This window comes from Zootoca vivipara, chromosome 15 (assembly GCF_963506605.1).
Source record: "Zootoca vivipara chromosome 15, rZooViv1.1, whole genome shotgun sequence".
Lineage (NCBI taxonomy): Eukaryota > Metazoa > Chordata > Lepidosauria > Squamata > Lacertidae > Zootoca > Zootoca vivipara.
The window spans coordinates 17566934-17591782 of NC_083290.1; the positions used below are offsets into that span (position 1 = coordinate 17566934).

General features: G+C 46.1%; 1 protein-coding gene across 2 annotated transcripts in view; it reads left to right on the forward strand.

Annotated features, from left to right (window-relative positions):
• Positions 1-24639, forward strand: part of FLI1 (Fli-1 proto-oncogene, ETS transcription factor) — a 91628-nt gene extending 66989 nt beyond the window's left edge. For both annotated transcript variants that reach the window (XM_060268493.1, XM_035138987.2), the window contains exons 6-9: positions 17300-17371; positions 20213-20275; positions 20697-20744; positions 23763-24639. In XM_060268493.1, coding sequence (XP_060124476.1) covers positions 17300-17371; positions 20213-20275; positions 20697-20744; positions 23763-24292 — 713 coding nt within the window. In that variant the 3' untranslated portion in view covers positions 24293-24639. The remainder of the gene's footprint in view (positions 1-17299; positions 17372-20212; positions 20276-20696; positions 20745-23762) is intronic.
• Positions 24640-24849: the final 210 nt, after the last annotated feature.

Sequence of the window (24849 nt, forward strand, 5' to 3'; positions counted from 1 at the left end):
CCCCCATATTTCAGCTCAGCTGGCCCAAAATGGTGGCTGTATCGCTGTTGGTGCGGTTGATGAGGAGCCTGGCCCGGTGTGAGCAACAATAGAGAGGGGGAAGGAGCAACTTCCACTAGTGTCTTAGGCTTGTCTCGCGCCCTGGTGCAGGGATCCCTAGGGCGCTCCCACCCCCTCCCACACACATGCCTGCCGCCTCGCCCGCACTTTCCTCAGCGGCTGCCTTGGCCAGGGAAGAGCAGCACCGAAGCCTCCTGGGGAGTGCAGTGCGCCTTCCTGCCAGGCCCCGACCACGGTGCCTCGTCCTCCGCTGCCGCCACATCCTGCAACAGCCCTGACGTGCTTGCCGCCTCCCCCTTGCCGATACTCCACCTCAGCTGAAGGGGAGAGCTGGGAAGGGGAGATCGCGGCCTCCGGAGAGGCTTCGCCAGCAGCGCGCACACAGCACGGGGAAAAGGAGAAGTAGGCGCAGCACGGCGGCGGGACCAGCATAGGGCTTAGTGGCTGGTTGCGCCCTGTCAGCACCCCCCAGAGGCTGGCGCCCTGGCACAACGCGCCACTAGGCCCTATGGCAAAGACGACTCTGGCAACTTCCTCTTCCTCCCTCATCCCCTCCTTTGTTCCATTTCACTGGTGCTCCTCATCAGCCACCGCCTGTTGGTCTAGCGTGGTGCAAGTCTGCTTGGCCTCCTCCGCCATCCCGACCTGACCTCTCCTCCTCCCTCTTCTGAAATTTGTGAGGCAGTTCTCTGCCCCAAAAGGATGCATAAAAATATGTGTAATATATATAAAAATAATGCTGTATTGTTTTAATATTCGATTGGAAGCCGCCCAGAGTGGCTGGGGAGACTCAGCCAGATGGGTGGGGTACAAATAATATATCATCATCATCATCATATATTATAATAAGGAGAGTTGATTGGAAAACTGCAGAAATGGGCCCAAATTGGATACAAAAGTTTGTATATAGAAAAAAACACACACCCAGAAATGTTTGTGCAGATTTGTACAGGAAAAAATGCAGATGGATGTGGAAACGAGGCAGATTAAATTTAAGCCTGGAAAAAAATGAGGGGCACCTAAATGGACAGATTTGCCCATTTTCCTTAATGCAAAAATATTTCTTGCATATCTGGGGAGGAGGGGGGAGGAGCAGGTTTTTCGCACAAAAGCACCAAACCCACGTTAATCCTGCAACTTGAATTTTGGCAGTGTGCAATCTGAATCCTACCCACTAAACAATGACTGTCTGTGGGGAGCCCTTACTTTCAGATAAGTGTGCCCCATGGGATTGCATTGCTAGTCAAGATCCATGGAGAAAATGTCCTGTGGATCACTCAAACGTTGAAGCTAGACATTTGGTACTCTTTGGACGTTTGACCGTCTAGAGGCCAACAAGCGAAGAATCCTCCTGATGACTTTCCAGGCAGAGTACCCCACCAGTGCCTGCTTGTTCTCTGACAAGGGGGGTGGGGCGGGGTCTGGATTTTAGCTAATTCATGCCTTTGCAACTGTCTGATTCAGCACGAAGCCCACATTTTATATAAAAATCCCTTCTGCAAAGTGTTGTGCCTCGTGGTACTTCCACATTCCCACATCCTGCAGCCGCTGAGTCCATTTCCCTTAGCAATCACTTAATCTAAATCCCAGCTTCATCCTGGCTTTATAGCCTAACCCTCCCCACCTACAGAAAAAAGAAGAAGCAAGCAAGCAGCATATCTGTTTCAGTTTAAGCTCTGCCAACATCTCCTGTGTGCTGACGGTTGATGGGTTTGGCTCTAGGAGATTTTGGGGGAGGGAAAAGGGCCAGGTCTTTTTATAACTTGATGTTTCATTGACTACAATTTCCTTTTTTTAGATGTGTTTTTCATATTTACAGCCATAACAGCATATAATATATAATAATCAAGATAATATATAATACTCAAGATCAAAACAATGCAATTCAATATCACAATTTTAATTTATTACCTGTCATTCTCCCTAAGGTCCCAGGGTGCAACCATTTAATAAAGAGCTTAAGAAATTAAAAGATGCAGCCACCCAAAATAGAGTGGGTCCTGAAAATATACATCTTAGGTGTCAAAAGCCAGGGTAAAGAGCTGCGTTTTCAGCATCCTCTGGATGCTATATAGTGAAGTTGCCAAATGTATCTCTTCAAGTCTCCTGTATTCCCCCAGAAACCCCCATTTTTCCAGCCATTCCCAGCTGGAAAAACAGATTTTTTTCTTTTTTCCTGGTTTACTTACCGGCCGGGGGAGGCTCCTTCTGTGCATGTCTGGAGTCTCTGGACATGCGCAGAAGCAATTTCTGGCACGGCGGCCATTTTGGAACTGGGCATAGCTGCCAAGTTTTCCCTTTTCTCGCGAGGCAGCCTATTCAGCATAAGGGAATTTCCCTTAAAAAAGGGAGAACTTGGCAGCTATGGAACTGGGCCACAGTGCGACTTCCTGTCTGCCAATCCCTTATTTTTCTGGCAGGAACTTGGCAGGTATGCGCTTTGGGAGGGAGTTCTACCACTTTGGGGCTGCCACAGAGAAGGCTCTGTCCTGGGCATCACATGCAGGTCCTGCAATATAATATATAAAGTGCATGAGTATATGAGTATAAAGTATATGAGTGCAAAGGGGGGTGGGATATATCCAGTACATAAGGTAATACTACAACTGGCCTACACACACATTTTAGGAACTACAAATCTGCAATTTGACTAAAAGAAGTGGAGCAACCAGCTGCGAAATATTTCAGTTCAGAGATCTGCAGCCTGTTGGATTGATCAGTAATTGCTGTAGAGATGACAACAACACAAGCAAGTGGGAGAACCTCTGGGTGTGTATGCAGGACATGTTAGCATGGCCTCAGGCTGGAGAATGGTCTCCGCATTATGGACGATGTCCTCCAGTCTCCGCAACTGACACTTTGGAAACAGTGCCGTTCCTTTTTATCAGAGCAGTTGATAAAGACGGAAGCCAAAACCTCTCGACACATACATTTTTTTTTTAAAAAAAGCTCTGTTTTGTTACATTTTTTGTTACATACATACATTTGTTACATACATTTTTTTTTAAAAAAAGCTCTGTTTTGTTAATCAGAGTAACATCCCGTAGATATTATTTTTGGGTTTAACTGGATTCTAAAAGGAACCCAGAGCAAGCTTGTATGAAGTGCTTGGAGTGGGCTCTTTTGAGCTCAGGTGTGCTTACTGCTGTCTGCATAGGTTCTACTTGTAAAAAAAAAAAAAGGTGCATTGAGCATTAACAAAAGATCTTCGACCAACTGAAATGCAACCTTTGGCTTTTAATTAGAAATGCAAACCCTCTTGCAAAGAAAGCTTAGCATTAAGTTTGCTAGCATGAACTGGGAACCCCACTGAAGAAAAGGAAAGAAGGACCCAGCCTCTACTTAATTATTTTCCTGATTCTCCCAAGTTCAATTTTTTTTGAAAGCCTCCTTACTTTGTTTATTTCTATGAATATATATGTACCGCCTTTCATCTTATGATTGCAGGGCATTGTACAGAAAGAAAACTAGTGCAGACTTAATAAAACCCTCACCTCTGTCTTTAGCCAGAACAAGAAGGGTCCGTCTAGAAGCCCAGTACCCTGGCAGATGACATCATCACCCCTGCTCATAAAAATCTCTGCTCCTCTATCTTTGCCCTCCCCTACCTGTCAGGCTTTCATTGCATGTTACAGAAAAGGCAAGGCTCCGAAACGGGACTGTGATTTTCCACAACCAGGAAGACAAAAAGACAGGCAGGTGGCAATGAAAGCAACAAGAATGCAAAAAAAGAGGAGAAACTGTCAGCTATCAGGGACAAGAGGCCTGTGGGTTGTTTGTTTGTTTGTTTGTTTGTTTGTTTGTTTGTTTGTAGATCACCTGCTTCAAAGATTTGGGTAAGCTGCTTCAGAACGCCTTAAAATTGCTCCTGGAGGAGGGACTGCTTCGAGCTTCACATTAAACCAACCCTCCCTGACATCTTAGGGGTTGATGGGAGTTGTGGTCCAAAACTCTGTAGAGAGCACCGAAGCCCATGATGGCTGCAATGAATGCATGCCATTCCAACATTTCTCCCATGAAAATAGGGACGTCCTAAGGAAAGGTGGGACATTCCTGAATCAAATCAGAAACTGGGACGGGTTCTGTAAAAAGGGACACTTGGAGGGTCTGTGGACCTAAACCTTGATAGCTGGTGCTGATGAGGACTAGTTTCTTCTTTTTGCATTCTTCTGAGTCCCACCCCCACCCCCCAAAACACATCATTACCGGCTGCAATGAGCGGCAGGGCGTGATTTTGCAGATTGTGACGATGCACTCCCTGAAGAGGTGAAGATGAGCGTAGGCCTTGCGGCCGAGCGGTGGGAGATCATCACAAGGGTGCCTGCTTGGGGTGACACCCTCGTGTTTCCTGCTCTGTGTGGTTTCGGCCTCAGCAGAGGATGTTATCTGATACCGCTGCTGCGCCTTCTAACCTCAGCCGCCAGCTGCCTCGCAGGCAGAGAGAAGCAGCACACAAACACGGGCCCGGTGTGTGTGTGTGTTTGAATGCGGCACCCTGCAGGTGCTGCCATTGTCTCCGCAGCAGCCGCCCACTTCAGCACCCTGCGCCCTACAGTTGCCCTCCTCTGAGCAGCCCGGCTGCAAGGTGGCAACAAAGCTCCCCGTGCTTGCCCCCAGCTCCTTCTCTGGGTGAATGGGTATCTGTTTGAAAATAATAACAAAAGCTTGTTTGGACGAAGCAAACAAGGAGAGCCCAGAGCCTCCATCTGCAAGCAGGGGGTGCACACAAACCCATCAACCTCACTCGAGAGAGCTGTAAACATAGGAAGGCAAGGAGGGAGAGGGAGAGAGCGCGCTCAGGCTGCAAAAGTGACCCTTCTGGGTTTTGTGGGGTTTTGTTGAATTTGGCATAACTTCTATCACTCGAGAGCAGCCCTGTGTTCATTTTCAAAAGGCAACCTGCTTAGATATATTTTTGTGCAGAGCATGAAAGAGGCTGCATTTTATTTGGTGTCTGGCCTTCACGCCGTTAATGTACAGGGGTGCTTTCCCCGTTCGTCTGCCTCTAAATACAAGGAAAAAAGGATCAGAGTCGAATGAAGAAGGAAAAAATTGCCCACAAAAAATCCCAAGAAGAAGAAAAGGTCTCCTTTTTGCAGACCTAAGAATTTGTTGGAAACTAGCACAGGGAAATGCTGTCTCCCCCCCACCCCACTTTATTAGATTAAGGGCAGAATAATTTATAATTCAAACAACAATAACAACTCGGCTGTCAGTTCTTGAAATTAAGACATCCAGAATGCAGCAAATGGATCCCATATTTGCTCAAACTGGTTTGAAAAAATTGGATTTCCCCCAAGTGCGCTTATCTTGTGCAACATGCAAGTACATGATGTTCTAAGTTTAGCAATCAGTGTGGCGTAAGGAGAGCTTTTTCTGGACTAGAGAGTGTATACTATGGGATGCAGGAAATCAGGAGTAGCCAACCTGGTGCTCTCCAGATATTCTTGGGCTCCAACTCCCATCAATCCCAGCTAGCATGCCCAGTGGTTAGAAATGTTTTGTGGGCTTTTTTTTGCTGCTGCTGCTGCTGCTATTCATATTTCTTATTTGCTTTATCCAAAAAAGGGTCTCCAAGGTCTCAAGATAAAATAGAGATATTTTTTTTAAAAAAACCACATTAAAAAAGTGCAAAGTACAACATTCCCAAAATGCTCATCCAACAATGAACTAAAAGATGAGCACCACAGGAGAGGATGATTTAACCGCCAAAGGGCTAGGTGGAAAAAACATCTTAGCCTGGTGCCTAAGAATGGTCAAGGATGGCACTAGGTGCATTTCCCCAGGGAGAGCATGTCCATGCAGCCACCCCCTCCACACCTCCCTTGGAAGAGACACACTTTGAAGGACATCTGATAAACACTATGGGGCCTGGGCTTGTTTCTGCGGGATGATGGGAACTGTAGTCAAGCAACAATCCAAAGGGCACTCCGGAATCAAGTGGTATTGCAGACTGGGACTTGAAATGCACCACAGGTTAACAGGGGATGTTACACACTGTGGAACCAAAAGACCATGAAACTCATTGTCAGCATTTCAGGGGTTGTGTTTATTTGCACGGTATAACTGGGGAACAGAAATGACTGCTAAATTAAGATCTCTCTCTCTCACACACACATACACACACACTGCCCCCCCTCAACAACAATTAGCTTGGCTGCCACCTTAGTCGGTAGGTATGCTATCATACCCCCCAAGATTTCTCCAAGGAAAATAGGGGGATGCGGGTGGCGCTGTGGTCTAAACCACAGAGCCTAGGGCTTGCCGATCAGAAGGTTGGCGGTTCGAATCCCCACAATGGGATGAACAGAAACGCCGTTTACCTTCCCACCGGAGTGATACCTATTTATCTACTTGCACTTGGTGTGCTTTTGAACTGCTAGGCGGTCCTAGCTCCTGCCCACCTAGCAGTTCGAAAGTACACCAAGTGCAAGTAGATAAATAGGTATCGCTCCGGTGGGAAGGTAAACGGTGTTTCCGTCCGCTGCTCTGGTTTCGCAAGAAGCGGCTTAGTCATGCTTAGTCCACATGACCCAGAAACTGTCTGTGGACAAACACCAGTTCCCTCGGCCTATAGAGCGAGATGAGCGCTGCAACCCCAGAGTCATCTGCAACTGGACCTAACGGTCAGGGGTACCTTTACCCTTAAGGAAAAGCGGGACATTCCAGGATCAAATCAGAAACGGGATGGATTTTGCAAATCTAGGACTGTCCCTGGAAAATAGGGACACTTGGAGGGGCTGTGCTATGCATTCCTTGCTGGTGTTAATTTGGCTATTAATCAGCATTCATGGTTAGGAACCAAGCCACTAAGCAAGAGAGCAGATTGCTCTTAAGAGTATCACAGGCAGTTGTGGTTTTGCTGGGGAACATGCTCAGATTGTCTCTGGCTCCCTCCACAAGTCTGCCTTGTGGTTCGTGTGGCAGGTTCCTTTGGGATCAAGCCCAGCCTCCTCTGGACATTGGCTGAGGTTCCCCGTTAGCAAGCATCCCAACCAAACAAATGTACGGGGTTTCGCGTCCTTGGTACAAATTGTCTTCAGCTGCCTTGGAGACCTGAGTGGTCCTAATGAGAATCATCAGGCTTTCCTGGCCAAGGAACAATTTTCTTGCAAACGAAATGAGGCTCCTCTCATCATTAAGTGGAACGATTTGGACCTCTCTGCTTGTTTTGTTTTAATGGGAAAGAGTCTGTTTCGGTTTCCATGACTTGGCAGACCAGGTCAGATATTGCAGGCACATAAGGAAAATGGGAGACATCACAAGGTAATTTATGTGCAGGCAAGGTACACCGTTCACGTTTTGCCAAACCCAGATTTCAATATGGCAATGCAAAATGGCATGGCTTATGTAAGGAGTAGCTAAATCTTTTGAGGCTGAGGGTAGCATTGACCCTCAGTCAACATTCTGAGGGTCGTTCATCAAAGTAGGTGTGGCCAATGTGGGTGTGGCCAATGTGCAAAAGTGGGTGTGGCAAGAACTTTAGAATTCTCGGGTCTTCTTCTTTGCCCATTAGCTGTTCAGCGCCATTTTAAATCCTTGTTCAATTCATCCATCGTTCAATCCAGCAAACAGCAGCGACAACAATTTAAATGGAGAAATGTAAGGGATGTGTGCAGAAGACATAAAAACCTTCAGGCATCACAGGAACGGTCAGGAATGTTGTTTTTTAAAAAGGGAAATTACATTTTTGTTTTTAAAAGGCCAGATTTTGGTGAGGGTCTTGGGAGTCTGCAAAAAGCTTTTGGCAGCACAGTTTTTAAAATAGGGGGGGGGGGAATGGCAGAGAAGGGGGGGTTGGGGGGACACAAAAAACCAACAGAGGACCCGTGGTGGAGGCAGAGGCTCCAGCCCAGTTGCCACCGTGGTGCGGGAGAGCTAGAGCTAAGGCAGCGGGTGGTGGCAGCAGGCAGAGAATGGGCACCCACAGTGAAAACTTTGTGGGTACCCAGGACCCCCTGGAGATGGCGCCAGTGCCTTTTGGTAAAATGGCATAAGAATAGGGGAACCACAGGCGTGGGGGGGGGGGGGAAGAGAGAGAGAGAGAGAGAGAGAGAGAGAGAGAGTGTGTTTCATTTTATAGTTTTTAATTTGTTTATTTATTTAAGAAAGGACATACAGTTAAGTAACATCAATATAAGAAAGAAAAGAGACAGACAGACAGACAGACAACACAACCGAATGAATATTAAACATACACACAAAATACAAATTTGAGTTGCTTCATTCATTATTCCTGAAGATAATTAGTATTGGTGGCATTGGGATGGGGGGTAGTAATACCTCCCTGCCCCGCTAAAAGTTTTTACTTATTTTTATTTTGTATCTTAGTAAATCACTTAGAGAACATTGTAATTAAATGGCACATACCTTGTATGAATGAATGAATGAATAATTCTATGACATTGATGGCTTTGATGTCCCAGTGTAATGCAAAGCAGGCACTCCTGTACCCCTCTGTGGTAAAAATGCACAAACAGGACATATTTCTATTCAGATTATTGTAATTCTCTGTAGATTTGTATATAAATCAGCACGTGCATGTTTATGCAAACCAGTGTCCTCTTTTTCCTCAGTGTGTTTCCTCTCTTTTTTGCGGGCGGGGTGGGGGGAGTTGCAATGTGCAAGTGGTTAGCCTATTGCAGATAGCGGGCAGACACCACCGCTCCTGTTCCAACGAGGATGGCAGGCAGGGCAATGAGTTTAAAAAAACCCCACAACCTTCCCCACATGTGAGGTCCAAATCTGTTCTTCCCTCCAAACACACACACACACACACACACACACACACACACACACACAGAGAGAGAGAGAGAGAGAGAGAGAGAGAGAGAGAGAGAGAGAGAGAAGGCAATTTAATTAAAACACCAACAGCTATGCAACGCTAAAAACTCTTTAACAAATAGCACATCTCGCTGCGCCCTCAGAAGTAGAGTTACTCTAGAAAGAGTGAGTTCTAGACCTTTTTCCGCAAGGGAAGGATCACACACCTCCATAAGCAATTTATTAGTTTTTGAAGCATCTTTTGTGAATGTAGGAGGCTATCCTGCCAGGAAGACCTTCCGCAGATAGAAAAACACAACCTTTGCTGACCCTGAGAGATTTCATAGAATTGGAGGGGACCCCCAAGGGTCTTCTGGTCCAGTCCTCTGCAATGCAGGAATATCAACTAAACTAAAGCATCCATGAGAGATGGGCATTCAACCTCTGCTGAAACACCTCCAAGGAAGGAGACTCCATCCCCTCCCGAGGGAGTCCGTTGCCACTGTCAAACAGCTCTTCCCTTCATTATGTTCTTCCTGACCTATAGTTGGAATCTCCTTTCTTTTTAACCGTCTCTCCCTCTCATGAACCCTTTGCATCTTTCCCCCATTCCTTTTCTTTTCTTTTACTGGCCAAACAACCCCAAATCCATGTCAGGACTTGGCGCACCAAAATTTGCTGTCGTGTCGTCCCCCACCTGCAACCACCACCACGTATACTTTATGTTGTTGGTTGTTGCTGCTGCTGCTGCTCCTGTGTGGAGCTATAAAGTCGGGATTTTTTGGTTCCAAGAGAAACAGTAGCTTGCTCTTGGGGGCTTAAAAAAAACAACCACCACCACTGTTTTCCTTTGAAATTCCATGGCTGGTGTTGTGTCTGCATTTCTCCCTGACCCTCTTTGGAGGTGGCCATGTGCATTTTTCAGAGAGAGAGAGAGAGAGAGAGAGAGAGAGAGAGAAGGGGAAAAAGGAGGGGGAAGGCAACCTCTCCTGGAAACAAAGCCCTGTTGTTTCTGCGCTGGAGCAGGCAGGAAACACTGCTCACAGGGGATCCCTGAAGGCCAGGACTGTCCCAGCGCGAGACTCCAGTGCGCTGAATTCAACCTGACAGCTTGTCTGGAGCACTTTCTAAGTAACCATTATCCTTCCTTTGCCCCTTGCTAAATAAGGGGGCTTCTCTGCCCCCCTCCATCCATCTCCCTCCCTCCCTCTGCTTTGAGTGCATGGAGTACAGTCCTCTGGCACATGTGTGCAAGGAATGCGCTGGAGGGGATACCTTTGCCCCCTTCAGAAAGATCCCAGACTGAGCCGGGCTTTTCCCTAAGACAAAAAGTTAATGCGTTTCCTGATGGTGTGTTTCTACAGACCAACAGCGCGTGTCTATCTCCAGCTTGCATTACGCCTGTGCTCATGCGTATGAGTGCTGGGTTTCCGCACAGTTCTGGCGGCATACACACCATGCAACTGAATCCCATTTCCTCTCCTCCAAGAATCCTGGGGACTGCAGTTTTTTTTTGAAGGGTGTTGGGAATCGTAGTGCTGGGAAGGGTAAGCTACATCTCCCCGGATTCATAAGAACATCGGAAGAAGGCTGCTGGATCAGGTCCATGGGTGCCTAGGTAGTCCAGCATCCTGTTCTCACAGGGGCCAACCAGGGGCCCCAAAGGGAAACCCACAAGCAGGATTCGAGCACAAGAGCCCTCTCCTTTCCTGCAGCTTCCAGCAACTGGCACCCACAAGCATTGCTGCCTCCAACTGTGTAGACAGAGAATAGCCATCGTGGCTAGTGGCCATTGATAGCCCTCTCTCTCCTCCTCCATGAATTTGCTTATTCCTCTCTCAGGGCCATCTGAGTCGGTAATCATCCTTGCCTCCTGTGGGAGGGAGTTCCATAGTTTAACTTTGCAGAGAGGGAATGTGCGTCAAATGAATGGCATGTCCGCAGCCTCGCCATGCAGAAACGGAGCCAGGGTGGTGTCCTGGTTAAAAGTGTTGGGCTGAGGACTTGTTCTGCTAGTCCCAACTCGGCCGTAAAGTTTGCTGGCTGACCTGAGCTGGTCACTATCTTCCTGCCTAGCCTACCTTATGAGGCTGTTGTGAGGATTGGTGTTATGTACTGAGCTGAATCCTAGAACAATAGGATCTAGAATGCCACCCAATCCAGCTCCAGGTGGAAGTGAATCAGTAACCTGATTGGCCTGCAGGAGCAGCCAATCAGCTCCTGGATGAAGTGAGTCTGTCAGCAACCTGATTGGCTTGCAGGAGCAGCCAATCGGGCTGCTAGAAGAGAGCACAGAACCACACAGATGGACCCTTAGCTGTTTGGAGAAATAGTTCTTGCATTTCTATTGGCTGCAAGAGTGTAGAGTCAAATTCAATATGTTCTTGAAAATCTGTTTGATTTTATTTTTTTGCTGGGTGGGGGAATGCTGACAGCAGCATAACTTTCACCAGTGGAGTCCCAGGACTTAAAACTAGTGCGGGGGACTTATCACCAGCACATCCCTGGTTGAGGCAGGATGAGAAAGACCCACCTGTGATGGGGGCGCCTATTCTGAACATGCTCATCCTGGCAGACCTTGGGCTTGGATGGTGCTTCAAGTGGATGGAATTTTCCCCACCTCTAAAATCACTTTGAATTATTTTATTTGCATACGCTGCAACCCCACTCTCAACATACCTTTCCCTGGGTGACTAACAATGGAATAAGCATAAAAGTGCATTTTCTTTTAAAAAGAAAATAATAAAGTTATTGGCATAGAGATGAACGCAACAGGAAGCAACTGTTTATTCAAGAGACCAGGAGTAGCTGACCCCTAAGCCAGATCTAGCCTGGCAAGCTGGAAGCTTTATCACCCTATTTCAGGGCTGCGGGGCTCCCTCCATGCTGAGATGGGGAGAGAAAATGTTTTTTGCCTGCCGGCCCTCCTGGTCCTCTTGAGAGGTGGCTTACCATCAAGGTGGCCCTCTGGCCAAAGGGGGTCAGCTACCCATGAAGCGGGCGATGAAATCGAAATAGTTCTAAATGTTAAAAAATGCTAACGTTAGATGTTCTTAAAAGCCTGGGGAAACCAGAAAGGCCAAAAGGAATGTATTTCTTTAGGCAAGCTGTGATTTCCAGTGCATCCTACCGTATACACCAGGGGTGTCCCTGTAGATGCCGGACTCCAACCCCCATCTGTCCCAGGCCAGGCAACTTGGGCGAGGTCAGGAATGATGGGAGTTGTAGTCTGGCAGTATTTGGAGTGCCTCCCCCCCCCCCGGACTAAGTAAATCAGAAGAAAGTGCCACTGAATTCAAGGGACTTACTGAGGCTTGAAGTATTTTATAGGTCAAGGTTAGCAGCTGAAGAGGTCCCTGCTCCAAGGAACTTCTAGTTAGTCCACATTTCAGCATTTGGCTAACTGGGAGGGAAAGCAGCTAAGGCTAGCAAGGAGCGATCCAAAGCTGAAGCGTCCCTTACAGGAAACACCAGCACAAAGGCGGCAGGCAGAGCTGCTCCCAGAAATTATCAATGAGGCCTAAATGGTCTGCAAATCTGAGAGATCTTTGGATGAAAGAGTCCGTGACGTTGTAGGCGTTGTTTAATATCCTTTTTCTCAGGTTTGCAATAGAGTCTGTGTTCATTCAAGGACCTTCTGGATGGAAACCAGATGGCTGTGAGATGACGGCTCTTGAAAGCCTCGTAGGATTTATATTGTGCTTTTTAATTTTGTTTGGAATTGGACACACATTTGTCACAGAAGCCGTCACAGAGACCCTCATATCTGCTGGAGCTGGCGGGATGGCAGTGAGGCTACACCAGAGGGCAACTCTTTGGTCCTCACCATTTGCAAAATATTGTTACGTGCCGCCTCAGTCTCCTACATCACCCTCCAACATTTCTCTGATGAAAATAGGGATGCCCTATTGCACAATAATTATAATAATTCTATTATTTATATCCCATCCATCTGACTAGGTCAGGGTCCCAAACTAAGGCCCAGGGGCCGGATGCGGCCCAATCGCCTTCTCAATCTGGCCCGCGGACGGTCCGGGAATCAGCATGTTTTTACATGAGTAGAATGTGTCCTTTTATTTAAAATGCATCTCTGGGTTATTTGTGGGGCTTGCCTGGTGTTTTTACATGAGTAGACTGTGTCCTTTTATTTAAAATGCATCTCTGGGTTATTTGTGGGGCATAGGAATTCATTCATATATTTTTTTCAAAATATAGTCTGGCCCCCTACAAGGTCTGAGGGACAGTGGACCGGCCTCCTGATGAAAAAGTTTGCTGACCCCTGGACTAGGTTGCCCCAGCCATTCTGGGCGGCTTCCAACATATAGATAACAGCATAATAAAACATTAAACATTTTAAGGGCTGCCTTCAGATGTCTTCTAAAAGTTGTATCTTATCTCCTTGGCTTAGGGGTTGGATAATTCCATACCCTTCAATATTTCTATGATGAAAATAGGCACCTTCTAAGGAAAAGCGGGACATTTTGGGATCAGATCAGAAACCAAGACGGCTTCTGTAAATCTGAGACTGTCCCTAGAAAATAGGGACACTTGGATGGTCTGCTCCTAGCGGTGAGAGACTGCAGGGATTCCAGGCGCTTACCCAGGTTTTGTTTCCTTGGAATGAAGCTCAGCAGAGACTGTGGTGTCTATTGGATATATTTCCACACATATTTAACCAGAGTATAGAATGGAGCACCAAGTCCTGACATGGATTTGGGGTTGTTTGGCCAGTAAAAAAACCGGAATGGGGGAAAGATGCAAAGGGTTCATGAAAGGGAGAGACGGTTAAAAAGAAAGGAGATTCCAACTATATGTCAGGAAGAACATAATGAAGGGAAGAGCTGTTTGACAGTGGCAATGGACTCCCTCGGAAGGGGGTGGAGTCTCCTTCCTTGGAGGTGTTTCAGCAGAAGTTGAATGCCCATCTCTCTATGTGTCTCCAGCTTCCAGCCTGCTTTCCAATCAGCTCCCACACACCCTCTTTGCCTATTTTCCTCCCACCTTGCAGCTAGGGGAAAGGGAAGGACCACCCATTCATTCTGTGGGCGTGGCGGTAAGGTACATCCATTTCTTCTATGGCACAGAGAAATTTCTTTCATTGCATTAATCACGGTGCTTGACTAGTCAGCTACGGCCATTGCCTAGACAAAGAAGTTGGTCTGGCCAACTTGTTTTCCTACATTCTACCCCCCCCCCCATTCAAATCCCCGCGATAGGGTAAGCTCCTGTTGTTCGGTCCCTGCTCCTGCCAACCTAGCAGTTCAAAAGCATGTCAAAGTGGAAGTAGATAAATAGGTACCACTCCGGCAGGAAGGTAAACGGCGTTCACCAGAAGTGGCTTGGTCATGCTGGCCACATGACCCAGAAGCTGTACGCCGGCTCCCTCGGCCAGTAAAGCGAGATGAGTGCCACAACCCCAGAGTCGTCCATGACTGGACTTAATGGTCAGGGGTCCCTTTACATTTACCTTACCCCCCTCCCCCAGATACAAGATCCCAATAATTGGAAGGGACTTGAAGCATCACCCAGACTGACCCTATCCCCAACTTCCATAGCTCAGAGCTGCATCTCAGTGTTTTTGACTGGCGTAGGGGCTGAAATCAAGCGTCTCCTGCCACCTTTGCCCAACTCAACAGGCTGGCTGCGAGCTCTGTCACAAGAATGGGATTGTTTTTGCAAAATAAATGAACAGAAACTCCGTGCTCTGGATTGCTTCCCTGGCTGAGAATGCCTCATTGTGTTTGAAACACATTTTGCAAGGCTCCGGGTGAGGTGGCTGCCGAGTGCTGCCGTGGTGCACACATTGCATTCATTTGGCTGATGGCAGGGTGGTGGTGGGGGGTTGGGCTTTGGAGCCAGAGAACCAGAAAAATGTTGGCTTCCCTGAGCAACTATTGTCATTGTCATTTTGGAAAGATGTGGAAATGCACTCATTAAGTTCCCAGTTGTTGCCGATTCCAAAATTCCCAACCCAAAGCTCCTCTTCCTAGGGACGGGTCTCCCTCACAGGTTTCAGCTGGAATCATAGAAGCACAGAATGGCAGAGTTTGAAGGTACTCCGAGGGTCATCTAGTCCAACCCCCTGCAATCTTTTGTCCAATGTGGGGCTGGAACCCATGACCTTGAGATTCAGAGTCTCATGCGCCACCTACTGAGCTGCCCCAGCTTTTAGCCTCATTTCTTCTCCATTCTAGCTGTCAGTGTTGGGCCAATGGGCTGACTCCATATGAGGCAGATTCCTCTGCTTCTATTTAAACCAGTGCAGAACGATGAGGACTGGAATCTTGCTTGTTTTTAGGGGAAGGACTGTATCTCAGTGGTACAGCATTTGCTTTGCATGCAGAAGGTCCCAGGCATCTCCAGGTACACCTGGTAGAGATCTGTGCCTGAAACCCTGGAGAGCCACTGCCGGTCAGTGCAAACAGTACTGAGCTGGATGGCCCAATAGGCTGACTCAATATAAGGCGACTTCCTGTGTTCCTAGTGAGCTAATCCCTGGGCAATGAGATAGTCCCACAACCATCCCAAATCCCGCATACACACAAATACACACAAACAACTGACAAAACATGTATCACGCATACAGATGACTCTGCCTCTGTTTGTCTGTTGTTGGTTTTAAAAAATCCACACCAGCTTCTAACATATAAAAAACGAAACCAGGAAAATTCCAAGGAAGCTTTTCCTGCGCCAGCTGGAATAGACAACAACATGAGGGGTTTTTTTTTCCATCTGACAATTTTTGCAGTCTTTGTCATTCCTAAAAGGAGCAGACAATAGGATCTTCTGGCTTTAATTCGTTTGAGAGCATCATCTCAGGACTGGTTTTAAAACTGCCCTTTCAAGGGTCTCTCAAGTGCCAGGTTCACCAGATGGCAGGGATGGGAATTTGCTCTTATGGCTAAAGGAAAGCGACAGAAAGACCCTTTTGCTGCTGAGTGGTGGTGTTTTTATTCTTATTCTTATTACAAATAAAACGGAAAATAATTGACAAGGACCAAAAGTCTTCTCAAACTTTCTGATGGTAGGTTGTTGATTTCTTCTTCTTTGCAAAGTGTATTATTTCACTGACTCGGTGTGGTCACATCTACTCTGTATATTTAATACATGATTATACAGCTTTTAACAGTCATGGAGAATCCTGGGAAGCATAGTTTGCAAAGGGTGCCAGGAGCTGTAGCTCGGGGAGGGCAGCACCATTTTAAAAAACTACATTTCCCAGGATTCTCTGCAAGTGTTAACAGTGGCATAAAATTTCTTTAAATGCAAGGCATGGAGGTGACCTTGGACCAGAGTCTAATGAACCTGTTGTATACAGAATTGCTGTGCAGGGAGCACTGCTGTAGTTTTATACTTCCATAATGCTGTTTTGTTTTGAAGAAAAGAAAGAAAGAAAGAAAGAAACCCAATCAGCCACAAAAATGGGGCATCACATTTGCTGATGGTAAAATGTTGGAAGCGTTTAGTTTTTAGAAATGCTGGTTCTTTTCTTGTTGAGTAAGGCTGTGGGCTCACCCTGTTACTCCTTTTGGTATTAGGCTTTGGTCCTGTGGATACTCATTCGAGAATATCTCCCGGTTTCAGATGCTGTTGATTCAGAGCTGTTACCCTGAGGCAAAATTCTTGCTCTCTCGGAACATGGAAATTCCAGGATTTATTAATATATATATATTTTAGCGGAATTGCTGGCTGGAAAAGATCAAAGCCAGCATGTACACACATTGAGTATTCAGATGATAGAATCATGGAAATGTGGGGTTGGAAGGGACCCCCTGAGATCATCGAGTCCAACCCCAATGTCCTTGGGCTGCTGCAGCTGCCACCAAGAAGGAAAACAAGGCAGTGAGTCAACAAAAAGTGCAAGGGGAGTTGGAGAACTGAGGGAGGAGGGCAGGCAAATGCTAAGAGAGGTTACGATTTGGCTTAGGCTTGCGTGTCAACAAGTGTATTCACATTTTTTAAAAGGTTCCACAGGAAGATGGTGCCTGTGGTCTATGCTGTCAGAGGGCATGAGCACCCTCTGCATGTGAAACAGGACAGACACCCCCTGTCTCCGCTTCCTACATATTCCTTTCAAGGTGCTATTGGCTACGTCCGTTATTTGCATGCTGCATCTCCTGGGCTCAGCTTGACTTTTCAGATGTCTCAGAGCACCTCCAGCTGCAGATGGCGATGCCCACCTCTCACACTGGTTGGCTGCAGCATATCCAGGACAACAGGAGTGAGGGATCTGTGGCCCTTAAGATGCTGATGGACTCCAACTCCCATCAGGACCAGCCAGCATGTCCAATGGTCAGGGAAGGCGGGAGTCATGGCTCATCAACATCTCAGAGAGCACTAGCTCACCTTGATCCCTAGACTGTAACGAAAGCAAGCACAAATTTTAAACCACCTCCTAACACCAGCCATTCTTTTCTCGCGTCCTTGCCTCTGTGCCCGGCTCTAAATGAAACATTCGCTGCTTCTTTTTTCCCAGATGCTTCTTCCTATGATGCAGTCAGAAGATCAGGATGGGGCAATAGCATGAACTCTGGCCACAACAACAAAAGTGAGTTGCCGATGGCCTAGATGGCAACTGGCATATCCTGTTTAACTTATTATTATTATTATTATTATTATTATTATTATTATTATTATTAATTGAATTAAGCGCTACAACAATGGCTGTGTCCACCGACTCCTCTCACACAAAGGGAAGAGAGAGTCTTTAACCCATTCTGACCTCAAAATAAGCAGAGACTTTGGCATATTTCTTTGGTTAGGCATCTCAGCTGTCGCTCTCATCTTTATCTCGGCTTGAGAATATAAGGTGTTCAGCTGAGATATAGGAAAGGGCTCTGTTGATGTTCATACTGTGTAGGAATGGGGTTAAGTGACGCTGAAGTCCCAAACCACCTGCGTAACTGTGTTTTAATTTTATTTTAAGCCATCTCAAGAACTTCCGTTAGTAAACATGCATAAATATTGGGTTGGATTCAGACTTGCTTTATGAAACATGGGCTTTATGAAAGGAACCATGACAAGTCAGGCATGACGTCACATGACTCCCCCTAATTTCAGTGGGACCTCTGCTCAGCTAACTCATCTATTCATTCATTCATTCATTCATTCATGTATTTAAAATATTTGTATGCTGCTGGATCATAAAAAAAATCAAAGCGGTTTATAGCTTTAAAAACATACACTAAAAACCATTAAAAAGTTTCAAACAGACATCAGTTAACATTGCGGAGGGGATGTTTTCGTTAGCACAAAGTTCTCTGGGCAGCTTTGAGTCATAAAAAATGTAAATATAAAATAAAACATTTTTAGAAAACATTACAGTCAAAATGAAATAAATGCAAGCAGGATTTAAGAAGGCCAAGTTTTTGTTTTGTGCCACCTAATCTGTAAATTCACCAAAAGCCCGCATAAGATTCTCTATGCTGTGATTGTTGACTTCTTCTCAGCCTTTGATTTAATAGATAGGGGACAGCTGTGGAACAAACTGGCCCATTCAAATATACCGTAGATAAAAGACTTCTCTGGCTCATCCAATAAGTACATCGAGGGAACCTCATGCAAATGAGACTGGGCCTTCAAGGCAATTCCACTTAACAGAGGTGTCAAGCAAGGATGTATACTGGCACCCTTCCTATTTAATTAGTATATCAATAATCTCATCCCTGATATGGCATCTCCATCTTTTTTCACCCCCACCCTTGGGAATCGTAAAGTGCCAATCCTGCTCTATGCCGATGATTTTGTTTTGAGATGCATTTTAAATAAAAGGGCACATTCTACTCATGTAAAAACATGATGCTTCCCAGACCATCTGTGGGCCGGATTTAGAAGGCGATTGGGCCGGATCCGGCCCCCGGGCCTTAGGCTAGAATATCATGGGTAGGCAAACTATCTGAGATACTGGCACAGACTAAAAAATGCCTTTGGGGACCATACTCTTACTAAGCTCTGCTGGTTAGAGCAACTAAGGGCAGGGGACAGGGCACAAAAGTGCCAAGAGAAGCTTAGGGCTTGTAATCTTCAAATGGAGAACTACTTAGCCCATGTGACCTTAGAAATTGGACTTTTGATCAGGATGCCAACCAAGACAGAGCATCCATCATTGCCGCCTGTTATTCTACTTGGTACCCCCCAAATTAAGAGCAATCACTCAAGGCCCCATTACCTTGAGACTCTGACCTTCCCACAACTATGCAGGGCCTTTGTGGAACTAAGATTTCAACAGATGCCCGTAGCATATTTGGAGGGGAGTTATCAGGGAATTCCCCATATGGATTGCAAATGTATACATGGATGCAATCTGGCAGAGGACATCACACACTATCTGCTGATTTGCCCCCTGTATACAACGCCCAGCGGAAAATATATACTGCCAATTCTTAAATGGCTTCCAGGTCAATCTGCACAGGACATAGCAGTTGAACTCCTAGTGGATAAACTTCTACATATTATTACACACCAGGTAGCCAAATTTGCACTGGCAGCCAAGAAACTCCATTTCAGCTATGTGACTGCACTCCAACCTTAAGTTTTAATGTAATTTTCTTTTTATGTTGTAAACTGCTACAGGTTACGTTGTATGATTTTAGATGAAAGTTTCCTTTTATTCTCCATTGTAAAGGCCTTTGGCTATATACAATAAAATTGATTGACTTACCAACTAAACAAATGCAATGAAAATAGGGCACACAACACCCCTATGATTAAAATGAACAGGGTTTTGTTTTTGTTTTTTAACAAAAACAGAGAGACCCAAACTATGTACTGTATATTCCTGCATATAAGACTACTTTTTAACCCAGGAAAAATCTTCTCAAAAGTCGGGGGTCATCTTATACGCCGGGTCGTATTTCTTATACGGCGAGTATATCCCAAACTCTATATTTCAACTGGAAAAGTTGGGGGTCGTCTTATATGCCCAGTCGTCTTATACGCCGGAATATACGGGCAGGTTGTCTGGAAGGCCTGCATAAACAGAACACAGATTGAGTCAATCAGAGTATTTAGGGGAGTGGGGGGGGAAGCTAGCAAGACTGTGGGGGTTGAAGGACAGAGCAGCTTTGTGGTGAGGTGGACAGAGTGGCCTAGTCGGGGCAGGGCAACTGGGAATTCTTCTCTGGATTGGATTTGAATCCAAACCGGAGAAAAAAACCAGGTCCTGGTAAGGCTCACCTCTTCTCCGAGGCAGGCTTTTATGAGCTCACAAAGTCTCTTGCTCAGCCTGGCTCAGGAGAACTTCACCAGCATCACTCATTGGTGAAAAGCACGGACTATGGCAACAAGGTCTGCTTTCAAATACCGTATCTTTTATTGTGCATGGAATCTGTTTCCTTCCCCCCCCCCCACCCTGCGATCTGAAATGCTTTCGTTTCTCTGATACCCCCAGGTCCTCCTCTGGGAGGGACGCAAGCTGTGAGCAAGAGTGTGGAGCAACAGCGACCCCAGCCAGGTACGGGTGCCGGAAGTTTATTCCCTTAGAAAAATACGTATATACCCAGCTAGATGGGTGGAGCATTATGGTACTTAGCCCATCATCATCATCATCATCATCATCATCATCATCATCATCATCATACCACTATGGCATAAGAGTGGTTTTAAGCTTACCCAAATCATGCCCATTTCCCTCGTAATTCAGAAAGTACACAGAAGTGATGCACACCCTTAATAAATATGCTACATATAACTATTGGTTATCCAGCAAACGAACAGCAAGCAGGGATCTGTCAGGTGCTCTTATGGACAGTGGAAATAGCATCACGCTGAAGCTAACAATAACATTGCAGTTTGCAGCTGTGATAAGTAGCCTTTGGTGCAGAGAATTGAACAGTGTTTAATTTTCATTTCCTTTTGTTGGTCTCTTCACTTAGATCCCTACCAGATTTTAGGACCTACCAGCAGCCGTTTAGCCAACCCAGGTGAGTCTAGTGGGTCAACAGGTTAACAGCCCATGGGCTCATTCTATCTCTCCAGTTCTTAGATCAATACCTTATGGCTCTCATCTCCTGTATGGGCTGCAGTTCTCACTCTGGGTCCCACCCCTCACCCCATTCGATGAAACACTCACCAACTATTGGGGTCACATGTTGTTTTAGTTTAAGGTCACTGGGAGCATTCCTGTTAGCTGAGACCCTTTTTGGGGGGTTGGGGTTGCGAGCACAGTATTTGTTTTGGAGAAAGAAAGAGGAGGTTTGTTGAATATATATTTTGGCTAGCTGGAGGTTTCTAAATCCAATGCCAAGATTCATGAGGCTTGACAAATCATACCCTGAACACAGACATCCTAAGCACAAGGAATGCCATTGTTGAATTCCGAAGGCAGGTATGGGTGGGTCACAGTTGCATTGGCAACTGGTCCAAGAAATAATAAACCCATGCATGGCATTGACTTGATGGATCAGCTTATGATTTACTTCTGCATTTATACCTCACCACATCCAGTTTGCTCATTCACAAAATAGGAGCTGGCATTTCTGCAGCTGCTTTGTGCATGTGATTACATTGCAACCAGGCAGAGGGCCTTCTCGGGAGTGGCGCCCACCCTGTGGAATGTCCTCCCATCAGATGTCAAGGAAATACAGTGGTCCCTCAACTTACGAACTTAATCTGTTCCGAATGCACATTCGTAGGTCGAAAATTTCGTAAGTCGAAAAGTGGATTCCCATAGGGAAAAAATATTCGTAAGTCGAGGAAACCACATTAAAAAATTCATAAGTCGAGGAAAGCGCATTTAAAACCGCCAACGGTTTCCGTTCGGATGTAGAAAAATTCATAAGCGTGCGCCCATTTGTCCCGTTCGTAAGTCGAAAACTTTGGATGTCGAGTGATTCGTAAGTCGAGGGACCACTGTAAACAACTATTTGACTTTTAGAAGCCACCTGAAAGGCAGCCCTGTTTAGGGAAGTTATTAATGTTTGATGTTTTATTGTGTTTTTAATATTCTGTTGGGAGCCGACCAGAGTGGCTGTTCACAAGGTGAATGTCCTCCTTCTCCAATGGCTGCTATTTAACAGAAAACAGACAAGCAGACTGTTGTGATTTCATTCATGGGAGCCACCAGGTAGACCAGCTGTCTGGGGGCCCCAAAGGGAAACGTAAAATTTACTGGGGATAATTGGTCATCCTTGTTGTTGTTGTTTTTAAAAAAAGCAGCTGCAGGGGGAGGAAGCCTGACCAGGTCTGACCAGGAGTAGAGCTGTGAGGAAGGGCTTAACCCTTTTCACCACCCCCATGAAGTGCCAACAAAAATCCCCTCTGAAGCTTCTATTTAATTGTGTGGTTCTCAAACCTTTTGAGGCCACCATCACCTTGATGCCATAAACTCACCCCCTGTGCCCTATACCCAACCCTATAAAAAGCACCATTCAAAAGAACACAATGCAATAAAATTCGCAACAGTAACAATTAATTGCACATTTATTCAAAATACAATTAAAACTATTTAGTTTAATTCAAGAAAATTTGATGTACTTGATCCAGTGACATCAGCTTTTCAAAATCTGATCGTCATTTACACCTCCAGCACCTCTTGCCTCTTAATGTCCTCCTTGGTAATTCCACCCCCATGGGGTAGTATCACCCATTTTGGGAACAACTGGTTTAATGGGGACAGCCTATTGTCACTCTGTGTCAAAGTGGGGGGGTTGTTATATCCACCAGAGGAAACTGGCTATTGGTGTCACCAGCAACTTCAGGCAATGGCAGCTTCAGCGGAGGGAGGTTTTTGTCTAGACCATAGCTGCCAAGTTTTCCCTTTTCTCGCGAGGAAGCCTATTCAGCATAAGGGAAAATCCCTTTTAAAAAGGGATAACTTGGCAGCTATGGTCTAGACTACCGTAAATAGAGGAAAGGTTTCCTAAAGCTGCAGTCCTGACTAGCAACCCCCACAAAATGGCTACCAATTCACATGCACACCCTAACAGATAGAGAAGATACATTCCATGTACCATCTTGACCAGGCACAGGCAAACTTGGTCCTCCAGATGGTTTGAGACTACAATTCCCATCATCCCTGACCACTGGTCCTGTTAGCTAGGGATGATGGGAGTTGTAGGCCAAAAACATATCAGGGCCGAGTTTGCCTATGCCTGATCTTGACCAACTCACATCCGGGAGATATTGGGATTAATAGGATACAGACATCTCCAAGCCACTTGGAAGGACACTGGAGGCAAACCACCACCGATATTTTTATTCCATTTATAGCCCACCTTTTTCTGCAAGGAGCTCAAGGTTGCCTGCATGGTCCTCTTCCCTTCCTCAATTAATTCCCGCAAGAACCCTGTGAGGTAGGCTAGGCTGAGAGGCAGTGACCAGCCCCCAAGCTCACCCAGGGAGCTTCATGGCCAAGTCGGGGGAACTGAACCCTGGTCTTTCCTAGAGATGGACAAAATCTCTACCAGAATAGAATGGCAGATGAAGTTGATGGACTATGCTGAAATGGCTAAAATAACCAGAAGAATCAGAAAGACCAAAATTTTAATAAGGAATGGGGGAAAATTATAACTGATCTTGAAGACCATTGTAAACAGTTAAAATCGTTAGTAGTATTGGAACATCACTTGTAGTTTAAGGGTGAATTCTGCACGCAATGGAGATGTAAAAGATTTGGTTAATCATAAAAGATGCAGAAGGAAATGATTAATAACAGGACCCACAAAGGGGAGGATGGAAGTCCAGGAGATTCCTTGAAATCTTGTTTTTATGATATACGTTTGATATATCTCTGTAAAATTTTAATTTGAAAAACCAAATAAATAATTTTTTATATATTTAAAAAGAACCTTGGTCTTTTCCCAGTCCCAGTCGGGCATTCTAACCACTGTGCCACTCTGGCCTTGATAAATTGTCGCTTGGCAGATGATATTCCCTGCCCCTTGGCTTTGGGGCATTGTACCACCTGGTAACTGGGCGTTTCGTGGCCTCTTCTCTTGCAGGGAGTGGTCAGATCCAGCTCTGGCAGTTCCTCCTGGAGCTGCTGTCTGACAGCTCCAACGCCAGCTGTATCACGTGGGAAGGCACCAACGGGGAGTTCAAAATGACGGACCCCGACGAGGTGGCCAAGCGCTGGGGCGAGCGCAAGAGCAAGCCCAACATGAACTACGACAAGCTGAGCCGGGCCCTGCGCTACTATTACGATAAGAACATTATGACCAAGGTGCATGGCAAGAGGTATGCCTACAAGTTTGACTTTCACGGCATCGCCCAGGCGCTCCAGCCTCACCCCACCGAGTCCTCCATGTACAAATACCCTTCGGATCTCTCCTATGTGCCTTCGTACCACGCGCACCAGCAGAAGGTGAACTTTGTGCCCCCACACCCTTCCTCCATGCCCGTCACTTCCTCCAGTTTCTTTGGCGCCGCGTCGCCCTATTGGACTTCCCCGGCAGGAAGCATCTACCCCAACCCAAACGTGCCACGCCATGCCAACTCCCATATGCCATCGCACCTGGGCAGCTACTACTAGGCGGCCTTTCTCCACGTGGCAAACTGTTCTTTTTTCCATCCGTGGATATCTCTGGACATTTCTTTTCTTGTTGCTGTTGGACATGTGCCTTTCCGTTGGGAAGAAAGCTGAAAAACTGGATATTATAATTATTATAATTATTATTGGAGTCAACTTTTTCTTTTTTGTAACTCTGTCTTGGACAGGCAGGTGGATTCTCCGGCGGGCCAGTATTACGCGTTTTATTTTGGTTCTAAGCCTTATATCCCCTCTAGAGCCAAGTGGAATGTGTTTTGGAATTTGCAGTGGTTATCACTTCAGATCTTAGACAAAGCGTTGTAAAGTCCAAGGCGCTTTTTTTTTTTTTTTTTGGAAGGAAAAGACCAAGACCTCTAAGTCTTAGAAGATAAATGTTTGTTTGTTCCAGACTAATGGCAATGACCAGTTTTTTGTTTTGTTTTGTTTTGTTTTCCGGTTTGGGGGCAGAAGCAGAAGCAAGCTCCTATATTATAGGGCTTGGTTTGGAGACGCCCAACTGGAACCTTAGCTATGAAGCCAATTGTGGCTTGTTGCTTTTC